General features: G+C 35.8%; 1 protein-coding gene and 1 pseudogene across 3 annotated transcripts in view; both read left to right on the plus strand.

Moving 5' to 3' along the window:
* The window catches only part of CTNNA3 (catenin alpha 3), a 2,007,818-nt gene that overhangs the window by 1,922,040 nt on the left and 73,209 nt on the right, over positions 1 to 12,569 (plus strand). For all 3 annotated transcript variants that reach the window (XM_073878933.1, XM_073878931.1, XM_073878932.1), the window contains one exon: positions 7,272 to 7,406. In XM_073878933.1, coding sequence (XP_073735034.1) covers positions 7,272 to 7,406 — 135 coding nt within the window. The remainder of the gene's footprint in view (positions 1 to 7,271; positions 7,407 to 12,569) is intronic.
* Positions 10,085 to 11,099, plus strand: LOC112807366 (UPF0488 protein C8orf33 pseudogene; annotated as a pseudogene).

Raw genomic sequence — 12,569 nt, forward strand, 5'->3', positions numbered from 1 at the left:
TTGAGGTTTCTAATTCTATCTACTTGAACTTTCTTTTTCCTTTTTTCTTTCTTTCTTTTTCACCCTTCTTCCCTCTTTTGCTTCCCTGAACATATGTTTACTGTGTGTAATCAAATACAATTTACTACTCTGGCTGCACCCTATTAGCTGTTTTAACAACCAGAACTCTAATATAAGCTCACTTGTCCCAATCAGCCAACATCTTTAGGGCTTTAGAAGTATCTTGGCATGGTATGGTAGGTCATTTATGTCATTTAAGATGTATTGCTTAAGTTCTGTAGAACTCTGGTACAAATTCTGTCTCTATGAGGTAGTATATTCCTAAAGGACAGGATGTTGTTAGTTATCACAATTCTTAAACATGTTACCCATCAATAAAAAGAATGACGAGTTAGAGAAATACTCTTCTTACAAATCCAAGATTCCAGACTCTTAGTACACATCTCTTTCTATTCCTCAACTCTGCACTCTAATTCATTATGTTAAGCAGATATTCTAAATTAGATGAATTGAGTAACACCTCACAAGGTAGGAAAAATACATAGATCTCAATTAATTAGAGAAGCTGTATATCCCCAAATAGGAAAGAGATGAATAGGAACCGATATAAAATGAATATCTGCTAAAGTGTTTTGCACTAGGAGAGGACAAAATTAGACTTTCTTACCTCTGAGTAGTGTGTCTGAAGCCTATAATACTCCTTCACTGTATTTTTGCCAAAGTGAAGATATCCACACTATCTGCTGGGTATTCCCACCTAATCATAACTGAACACAATTAAAATGAAATTTTAGTGTTAAACATAATGAAAGCCAATGCTAATTCAAGATAGGATGGCATTTAAAAAACAAGATAAAGGATCACAAGCCAAATCATATACAATGCATTTAACTATGAGCAAAACAACTGATAAATGGAATTTCTATTGATATTTTAACAAAATGTTGTTAGTGGCTAGCCTCATTTGAATTGTTTCCCTGCTGATGTTATGAGAGTCAAAAATGTATTCTAATGGATGTATGCAAAAAAGAAACTTCTGAAGCATTTATTATATCATTCTAACGTGTCCTTTAAGAATATAATTTCTAGATGCATCTTGTGACAGTATTTGTATTTTGATGCTATTATCTACCTGAAATTTATTTTGAGCAAAGATATTGATACCTAGATTTGTTTTCCACATTGATTAACTTTCTAAAAATAAATGCATAGCCGTTTCTCAGGAGTTAAATAGATATAGATAGATACTAAAGTATATTATCTGTCTGTATCTTTTTTTGAAGTATAGTTGACACACAATGTTATATTATTTTCAAATGTAACAACCTCGTGATCTGACAACTCTATTTTTTATGCTGTGCTCACTACAAGTGGAATTACCATCTGTCACCATACAATGCTATTGCAATACCATTCCCTATATTCCCTAGGCTTGTACCTTTGTTTCCCTTTTATTCCAAAACTGGAAGTTAGTATCTCCCACTCCCCTTCACACCTTTTGCCCATCCCCCACCCCTTCCCTCTGGCAGCCATCAGTTTGATCTCTGTATTTATGGGACAGTTTCTGCTTTTGTTTGTTTGTTTGTTTGGTTAGTTTTTCGATTCCACATATAAGTGAAATCATATGGCATTTGTCTTTCTCTGTCTGACTTATTTCACTTAGTGTAATACCCTTTAGGTCCATTCATGTTGTTGTAAATGGCAAGATCTATTCTTTTTTATGGCTGACTAATAGAAACCTCAGTTTGCTAAAGAGCAGCAGTGATTGGGCATAGCAAAGAGGAAAAAATGTTCCAAGTGTGCTGAGATTCAAGGGGTAGAATAATTCCAAATTAGTGACTGACCAAATAGATGAGAGAAAAAGAGAAAGCATTCCTGTTGAGATGGTTAATAGAGGGGAAAATAGGTTTCATAGTAGGCAAAGTGGGTTAATGAGATAGTTGAAGAATATGTGTGTTGAGTATGAAATGATGAGACAAATGATGGACTGGGCAAATCCACATGTATCTTCTGAAAACAGGACTGGATAACAAAGATTTAGTTCTTTGTATTTTGTGATAGTTGAAGCCATAACAATGTGTACTATTGTCCAAGAAGAGGGTGAGAATAAAAAATGCCCAAGAACAAAAACTGAGAATGTCAATGAGGCAGCATTGTAAAATTTTTGGAACTCATGGTCATGAACAGGAAGAGAGATGAGATTATAAGGTTGAGGGAGGGTTTTTGTTCTGAGGGACATCATGTTGAAAGACTAAAGAATAGGAAAAGGAGACATTAAAACTGAAGAAAAAGATGGGATCGTTGGTAATCTATGATCCCAAGGAAGATGAAATGAGACAGCCTCTGAGCTGGAGTAGAAAGTGGAGAAATGAACCCTGAGGGAAGGGAAAGGTCATGGACTCAAGCCCTGTGCTATCACTGATTGCTTGAAATTTCTGTTCTAGAAATTCCCAATGACACCTACTACTTTTTATTAACAAATGTTGCCAGCATAGCAGAATTTAAACTGCTGTCTATAATTGCAGTCATTTTAAATGTGTCTTTTTTTTATTTTTAAAGATTTTATTTATTTATTTATTTATTTGAGAGAGAATGAGAGATAGCATGAGAGGGAAGAGGGTCAGAGGGAGAAGCAGACTCCCTGCTGAGCAGGGAGCCCGATGCGGGACTCGATCCCGGGACTCCAGGATCATGACCTGAGCCGAAGGCAGTCGCTTAACCAACTGAGCCACCCAGGCGCCCCTTAAATGTGTCTTAAATAAAGTTTATACTCTAGTATGGGCAAAAGACTTGTGAAGCTTATGGAACAAAGATCTTTAAAAGTATTCACTTTGCTAATTCACTCTTAAAATTCAGACTTAAAGGTATTAAATGTTTTTTACTTTTGCTTTGATTATGAAATAATGTATTCTGTGTTGGTACCAAGCATCTTGTTAGAAGAGTGAAGGCTGGTTTAATGTGTGAAAACCACCTAGGCTGACATGCCATCTGCTTTCCGGTAGTGAGTGTCCTGGGGGGTTAAAAAACTTAAAAAAAAAAAAAATCTATGCATTAAAAAACTGACCAGATGTCCTGGTCAACATCTCCTGTCTTAATAAACTGGGAAATAATAACCAATGTGTGTTATGATATTCTACCACTTGATTTGCCTAAAAGTCCCTAGCAGTGTTCTTTTAATTTTTTTTTTAAGATTTATTTATTTATTTGAGAGAGAGAGCACAGGTGAGCAAGAGGAGGGGTGGCGGGGGAAGGAGAGAATCTCAAGCAGATTCCCCGCTGAGCACAGCTACACAGGGCTCCATCCCAGGACCCCTGAGATCATGACCTGAGCCAAAATCAAGAGTTGATGCTTAATCAACTGAGCCACCCAGGCACCCTAAAAGTTATTTTTATGCAAATTTTATTTAAAAAAAGTCAAAGGCATGAATGTTCTAAAATTTAGGGCCCAAACTCTTTCTATCACCCTTTTGTAAAAATATAAAAGGTAGGGAGAACATTATTTGATTTTGTAAGGGGGGTTTTGCAAATAATAGATGAGGATTCTTAAAGTAGGAATGATTCATTCTCCTGATTCTGCTATTAGGCAGCCAAAATCAACTCAGGAAAGCTTTCCAAATGTCAAAGGAAAGAAGGCTTTAATAAATTTTATAGAGTAGAATTTACCAATTAGCATGTTTTTCTACTTCACCTATAAAACTGGCTATAGTATTTAGGGGTAATGAAGAATTCTCATCAATTCTGGAAAAAAAGGGTGAATCTGGGTCAAAACAACTTTTAATTTCCAAAAGTTTAACTTCAAATTTTGTACTCATTTGACTCATTGTTTCTTTAGCAGAATTAGATAATTTTAGACAATTGTAGTATGGCCTTGAAGAGTCTCTTGAGAGAACCTATATGTTTTGCTTAACCTTAGGTAATTGCAACATTGGTTATTGGTCAAGAATCTAATGATTAAGGGTGCCTGGGTGGCTCAGTCAGTTAAGCTTCCGACTCTTGATTTTGGCTCAGGTCATGATCTCAGGGTTGTGGGATTGAGCTCTGACTCAGGCTCTGTGCTCAGTGGGAGTCTGCTTGAGATTCTCTCTCCCTCTCCCTCTGCCCCCGCCCCCACCAGCTCATGCTCACTCTCTCTGTCTCTCTCTTGAATAAATGAATAAATCTTTAAGAACCTAATTATTACTTTGCAAGTTCAATTTTATCATAAATGTATAGTTGTGCTGGTCTTTAAGGAACAAATCCACACTTTCCTACTTAAAATTTACAAATAAGAGTGTGAATTTGAGAAACCAATTTACAAATCAGAGTGGCAATTTATTGTTTATTATATACAATAAGACTGGCAGGAAGACTGATATTGTACCTAGACTGTGAAGGTAGGGATGTGTAGCCAGATCATGTGAGTTGGAACACAGCTCTACCATTTATTAACTGGATGAGTCAGTTAACTTCTCTGTGCTTCCGTTTCCTCCTTTGCTAAATAATGATAGAACCTACCGCCTGGAGTTGGTGATTAGGAAAAGAGTTAATCCAAGTAAAGCACCTAGAATAGTATATGACAGATAAAACACTATCTGTGTCAGGGATTATCATTGCGTTCATCCATAGGAACAAAGAATAGATATGACCATTATTCAGTGAGGACAAAGAAAATGGCATTTTGAATAAATGTCTTAAAGGAGACATCATTGTGCAGTGAATGAAACAGAGAAAAGTAAAATCAAATCTTTAAGACAAATCATATACTTTATCTAGACTCAGTTTGCAAATGTGCAAAATAACGATATAAACCCAAGTAAAATGGCAAGGTGGAATACTAACAGAATTATTCACACAAAGGACATGGCACAATGCTTGGCACTTGGGAAGTTCTTAGTAAAGATCAACTTCTTGTCATGACAAAACAATGAGATGCCTTGACTTTCATCATTATAGGTAATTCTAAATAACCAGTTTTTGGTCTTTGACAAAATCTAAGTACTCTCTACTTCAGAACAGTGCTGTGGACAGTGTTCCCATGAATTCTCTATTTCCTTGAAACTCTGCAGCTCACAGTATTCTATGATTTTAAAAAACACTTATCAAATTCTCTTAAGTTAGTGATTTAAAATAAAATAGATTTAAAAGCAAATAGATATGGGTTCAAAATCTGGCTCTAATGGAGCACTGGGCGTTATGCACAATGAATCATGGAACACTACATCAAAAACTAATGATGTAATGTATGGTGATTAACATAACAATAAAAATGTAAAGAAAAAAAATCTGGCTTTAACATATGCTCTTCAATCCTGGAGAAATTATTATGCTTTCAAAATTTCTGATTTCTCATCTATAAATTGGGGGAAATCCTTTCCTTCTTTTTTCCTCTTCCTCCTTCTTTCTCTCTTCCTCTGTTTCTTTCTCTTTGTCCTTCTTTTCTTCCTTCTCCTTCTTCTTAGTTACAGTTTAATCCTCTTGAGATTTGAGGATTTACCCTTACTTCCTTGTTTAAAATTTGAGAAACATCCTCAATGTCAAGGTCTCACTATCCTCTTAGCTGATTGTCTGACTGGTTACATTTATCTGTCTATTCATTTATATGTCCAGGCTGTGATAGTATTTCTGCAGAATTAATTAAGAAAAGAAAGAATTAATTAAGAATTAATTAAGCAAAGAAATTTCTTTGCTACCTTTTCTGATTAACTTTGACTCAAGAGTGGTATGTTCTCATCATGTCTACACATTCTATAGCTATGACTAGTCTATTTAGCAAATATGAGAGAGAATAAGATTCTCAGGAATTTTTCAATAACATTCCAATTTATGAATTACTAGGTAAAAGAAGAAATGCATAGAATGTTTTTTGGTCTTTCATCATACTTTCCTTTTTGTTTTTTTGGGTTTTTTTTTTTTTTAAGATTTATTTATTGATTTTAGCAGGGAAGGAGTAGAGGGAGAGGGAGAGACTTGAGCAGGGAGCCAGAAATGGGACTCAATCTCATGACTCCGAGATCATGATCTGAGCTGAAAGCAAGAGTTTGGATGCTTAACCACCTGAGCCACCCAGGCACCCCAGTCTTTCATCGTCTTCTCAATTTACATTTTAGTTCATTAGAATTAAAGCTGTTTTGACAACATTTTTATAATTATGGAAATTATATATATATCTATTTTAAGAAATGTCAAAGAGGAAGAAAATTATTGCTTGTATCATGCTTGTTTATTTCATATATTTCCTAGTATGTTGTAAACACAAACACAACCACATATTGTTTAGCAATTTGATTAAGATAGCATATAAGTTTTAAATACTGTTTTTTCCACTTTCTAAAACTATTTTCCCACCTCCTTTGAGCATATTTTCTTGAGACTAATATCACCTTATATAGATATGCATTCTAACTTAATCTTTCCACTATTTTTGGACATTTAAGTTATTTCCAACTATTGCTTTTATAAATAATGGTGTAACTAATACCTTTGCATATAAGTTATGGTCCATATTTTCACATCCTTATGACAATGTATTTAAAGTGCAAGTAAGTTATCAGGGATTAAAAAAATTCTATTATAATTGCATAGAAGAAAGAACACAGAGTTAACCCTAACCACAGATACTTACCGTGGTATGTTGAAGCTCAAAGCTGTCCTCCCAAGAAGTTCCTTGCAGATGACATTACAGTGTAGGAGACTATTTTTGGTAAAGAAGTTTAATATATCTCTAAAACATGTATGTTCTTTATTTCTCATCTCCACATAGATCCATGGCTATTAGCTAAGGTGCAAATGATTTCTTTTGTCTGTAATAGCTAAGGATGTGTAATGCTGAAAATAATAGAAGATAATGTATGATTTGTTGCAGATGTTTTTTTGCCCACATAAATAAGAAAGGACAGACAATGCAGAACTATGAGTCCCAAGGAGTGTTCTAATAGAAACTAAGTGAAGGAAATAATTGCATTTAAAATATTTATTTAGATTTACCTAAAAATGCAATCTGAAGACTTCTAACCTTTTCATAAATTAAAGGCAATTATTTTATGTACCTTTTTATGTCTGAAAATTCCTTTACTATTTCTGTCATCTGTGCTGAAGTAATTATGGTTGAAACATGAATAAACTCTTCTAATGGTGGAAGCATATCAGAATCTATATGGGCTTGGACTGAGAAATGGGGCTCCATGACAATAAAGTTGCTCCCTTATAGGTACCTCCAGTGTTGGTATTAAAGCACTCTGATCTACTTATTAGTTATTTTGCTATTTCCACTTTTATCTTTTATGCCTACTTAGTGTCCAGATCCATCATGCAAACAAGATTTGTTGGCTTATCTGGAACAGATTAAGTTTTACTCTCACCAGCTGAAAATCTGCAGTCAAGTTAAAGCTGAGATCCAGAACCTGGGAGGAGAGCTCATCATGTCAGCTGTGAGTACTGCCCGCCATTTATCCTATCACATGTAGAAGATGCTTGAAACAAAGTTGCGACACCCCTCCTCAGTTCACCAAATCTTTTAGGTCCATGTAGGTCAGAATAAACTCAATTAGAGTACATTAAATTGCATGAAATTAAATTGGCAAGGAATTGAGCTAAAGAAATGCTATGTCAGTACAACTTGTCTTTATTTACTCCACAGATTTTAGAATGAATCAGGATTTGTAAGCCACTTGGGTAAGAAATAGATATCAATTTAGAGCATGGTTTTCTGACTTCAAAAGGGGGACAGATGGAACTCTGAATTGAATCCCATAATTTTTATGAAATAAATGCATATGGATTTGCAAATCAATGAAAAAATGGCTTTATTACTAATAATTGATATTCATTTTCCCATTATCCTTTTCTATAACATAGAAATTCAGGCCTTGAAAAGTGTTATTTCTATATGTAATTGTAGAAATGGAGTATGATAGAACATAGGTGGTCTGGAGAAACTTTCATAAATTTTTGGTGACCCTGAGTTTCAAACCACTATAAAATGATCATAGCAGAAATAATGTCTAAATTTCTACTCATCTTTTAATAACAGTAGATCATTCCTCTAGAGCGGGTATGGTAATAAAATAATATTTGATATCTATATTGGATTCAGTTATCAGTGACTTTGAGAAGGACATGCACCAAGATTATAAATTTAAGTTAAAGTGAAACATCATGAATGTTCTAGGAACTTATATTCATGAAGACAAATGAAAACAGCATACTTAAAAGTTTGTAATTTCTAGGACTTCTATAGCCTGACATTGGACTTTCCCTCAGTGAACTAACATGCTTTAAAAGAATGTGGTTGCAAAAACAAAAGCAGAAGATTACCATCAAGAGTAGAAGGCAGGGAACTAATTCTATTGACAATCTAGCTTTTGCCTATATTTTATTTTGTTTGATCCTCACAATAGCATGCCAGAGAGATTGTTTGCTTATTTTATTTTCACTAATATTGGGAAAAATGACATTCAGAAAAGTTGAAAACTTCTGCAAGGTCATTCTAGTAAACTTCAGAACTGGGGTTTACCTTCAAAGGCTTGTCTTTGCTCTTCATGTGGACAACCTTGAATCTATGATGAAACTGAAGAGCACTGATCAAAAGTAAATAATGGGGGAAGTTATGTCTAATAAGTATTAGAGATAAAAAATATTTTGTTTCCTTGACATTAAAATTTTGCAAAAACATGAAACAAACCAACACAACCTGTGCAATATTGGTGCCCTGGCACTTTTCAAAAAAATGCATTTTAAGTAGTCACGAGCTATATACACAGAAACCTGTGTGGGTGTGTGAATACATACATGCATATAAATGCATGTATGCACACAGCATGTATATGCATATATACGCTTTGAAATAGTGTATCTTTACTTTGAATTATTAGACATCCATGCTTCATTTTCTCATTTAACATTATACTACTTTAAAATGTGCAAAAGATTATTTATTTGTAGACCCAAGTCTATCTTCTGTTTGTTTGTCTATTTCACACAGTCACACATTCACTATCATTCACAAAGCCTAAATCCATATGAATTTTATTTTCTCATTATTTACTACTTTTGCAGGTTGTTGAAGCTAAACTTTCACAAAAAATATACTGTTAAAATATGTTACTGTTAATTGTTCTTCCAAAATATAATTTCCTCCAGATGTCCAAATTTGTATTTCCTGTTTGGTATGCTGATTCAAATTCATGAATTTACCCATATTTTCAGATAGATTAAGCACAAGTTTATAAGCCATGATTTACAATTTAAAAACTGAGTCATCATATAAAATAAGGAATGGCATTGCAAATCCAAAACCATTTTGTCATCATTTTCCCCACAGTTTCCCTTTAGAAGAGATAAATCTGAATACAGGGAACATTTCATGCCCCCTTTTATATACCTTACAGCCATCTGCTTGCAGGTAGATCCTGAAAAGCTTTTTAAATACATTCCATTTACATGTGCCAAAGAACACTTGCTTTAATCTCTCAGTGACCCTGAGTTCTTGTCTTGTCATCTTTCCTTTTTAAATTGAGAAGAAGCTCTAATCTAAGTCATCCTTTTTCTCTGAGGTCTTTTGAAAAGTAACAAGCATGATTCTAAAGCTGGGAAACTCATTAAAAATTACAGAAATTTGTTATTCAAAACTACAGATTATCCAAAGCTCATTAAGTAAAGTTTGCATTTCAAAATCGGGTTCATGAAACATTACTTGTAGAAAATATATTTGATTAAAAAGAAGTAGGGAGAGTGCTTTCTGGGTCTGGGGTGTTAGGGTTTAGGAAAAGAAGATGAATTCATAGCATAAAGGCATTTGAAGATCATTCTCATAACAGAGCATTTAATTAAAATTATTTTGTAGTCATTCTTACATCTGTCTGCAAGCACTTATTCTGCAGTTACATGTTTTATTTAGAAGGAAGCCAAAATGTAGATAACTAGCCCAAGACCCCAACTATGGTTTGAGCATCTCTGTCTGAGGTGTTACAGAACATCTGGGGGATGCAAAGATGAATACAGGATGCTGCCTTTAAGATGATCAAGTACGTGTAAAGTTAATATATAAAATATAACTAAATATACAAAATTGACTTTAAAACAATGTAATAAACTGTGTCATTGTGGTATGCACAAAAGCATAGTAAGAGATGAGGTGATAATTAACTGCACTGATGTGGCAGGTGGGCAAGAGAAAGCTCCATGACTGACTGGACTCTAATTTAGGCCTTGATTAATAAGGAAGAAACAAATGTATACTCATGGAGAAGGAGAGGAAAGGGATTTAAGGTGGATGGCACAACTGAAATAAAACGATAGAAATAGGGAAAGAGAAGGCATTCCATAGAAATAGCAAACAGTCAGATGCGATTTGGAAGTAATTGTTCTTGGTACTGTTGGTGAGCGGATTGGGGGAGGGGGAAGAGAAGAGAAGCTGCCAACGAAATAGGGGCTGTTTAGAAAGGGTCATTTATCACATTTGAACTTTACCCTGCAGGCAACTGAGAGTAATTGAAAATTTTTAAGTTCGAGATGGACATAAGCAGATCTACGTATTTGGAAATTAACTCTTTTTGACAGGGCAGTGATAGATGGAAAGATAAGGGACTGCAGGATAGAGGAGTATTTAGGAATGACTTTTCAAAATAGTCCAAGGGAATAAAAGTGACGCAGCCCCTAAGAAGCAAAAGCAGAAAACCCTGAACAGGGCCTCTGTGGCCAGTGGAGGCGGGAAGGCCTCCGAAAAGCGGGCCTTGGAAGATGCGCCTCTAAGCGCAGAGGCTTAGGTGGACCAGCTGGCCGGGGAACTGGCGTGTTTCGCGGAGCAGCTGGAGCTGGGCCTCAAGATGCGGAGACCCAGTCAGAAAGAGAAAGTGGAGGCTACTGGGGCAATCCCAACCATGCACAGTGGAAGAACCCCCGTGGCCAGGAGATGGCACCTGATGCACTCCTTGTTTGGGAACTGCAGGGATCAGACAGAAGCGGAGCAGGCACGAAACCTATGGGTTCTCAGGGCTGCAGCCTGCATAGCGCAGGGGCAGCCTGTGCGCGAGGCCACCAGAAAGAAGAGCCAAAGGGTCTGCAGGCCAAGCCAAGGCACCCGGGGCACTCCTGATGAAGAGTTTAGGTTCAATTTCTTTTAGCCTCTCCATCCTGGAACAGTTCCCCTCCCTGAGTAGTGTGGGGTTTGTTTTGAGTGCAGGACCTTTCCAGGAATGCTCTTTTTGGTGACAGATGTGGGGTTGGTCTGTGCATGGCTGGTCAGGAAATCTGGTGCCATGGCTGCTGGACAGATGTGAGACCAGCGTATTGGTTACTGTCAGCCAAGCACAGACCCATTTATAGGTTTTCAGATGAAATGTCCTTCCCTCCAGAAGAGGGAGGTCCATTTAGAAAAGCCTTCTACAATAAGCTGAAGTGAATGTTCAGCATGCTGTAGAAAGAACGCTTTACTTTAGAATGAGATTAAGCAGCTGTTGGTAATGACTATTGGGGAAGCTCTCTAACCATACACTGGTACTCACCTATAAAAGGATGTCCTGTCAAATGGTGTAGTGCTTTATGCTGTGTCATTGCATTATGAAATCTAATTTTTGGAAAGAAAAAGAAAAAGAAAAATTTTCTGCATTATTTATAATCTTTGGACACTCTACCTTCAATCATTCAACAATATTCAAGAATATTATATTTTTTTTGACTGAGCCTTAATATGTATACTGGATTTCGCACTGATAAAGTGTCTTTATATCTTTTCCAAAACAGTATCAGTAACATGGTAAAGGCAAAAATTAGGTCATAGTGGGCCAAATACTGAATTTGCAGTGACAGAAAAAAGAAAAAAGACAGCAAAGAATAAATTTTCCAGAAGTTTGTAGTTGAAAGGAAGGGAGGAGGGAGAGAGAGAGAGATGGGAGGGAGGAAGGGAGGGTGGGTGGGAGGCAGAGAGAGAGAGACTTGAGGGCAGATGGAATTGCTGGAATTTCCTTCCTACTCACCCTCTTCTCTCCCCTTCTTCCTTCCTTCTTCCTTCCTTCCCCTCCCCTTCTTCTTCTTCCTCTTCTTCTTCTTCTTCTGACTTATATTTTTATTTATGTACTTTTAAAAATGGAAGTAATTGAGTAAATGTTTAGGTAAAGAGTAAGAAGAAGCCAGAAAGAACAGATCTATAAAAAATTAATACCATGATGGATAGAATAAAATCTTAAGCAAGGGAGAGGGAATGGAATTAGGAAAATAGGTAGAAAGACTAGATTTGGAAAGAAAGAACTTTTCTCCTGAGAGATAAGGATTAATGCAGATATAAACACATTCAGACACAGAGAAATGGGAAGAAATTCTTGTTGATGGATACCATATTTTGGTAAAATGGGAGGAATAGTTTTCTGTTAAAACTGATTTGCATGCTCTGTCCACAGTTTTACTTTAACAAAAGATAAAAGTAAAGATGTCCATATCTTTAAACACTTTTTAATATTGCTTGGAAAGGAAAATAAATTAACAGCAGTGATTTGAGATAGTAATCAGAGATACTGTATCCTAGACATTGTTCTGCCAGAGCTGAGCTCCAGAACATTGCGTGGATCATGGAACCTGACTCAGCTTCAGCTTATCTT

The sequence above is a fragment of the Callorhinus ursinus genome, unplaced genomic scaffold, assembly GCF_003265705.2.
Source record: "Callorhinus ursinus isolate GAN/ISIS: 27379988/994484 unplaced genomic scaffold, GSC_fseal_2.0 scaffold31, whole genome shotgun sequence".
Taxonomy (NCBI): domain Eukaryota; kingdom Metazoa; phylum Chordata; class Mammalia; order Carnivora; family Otariidae; genus Callorhinus; species Callorhinus ursinus.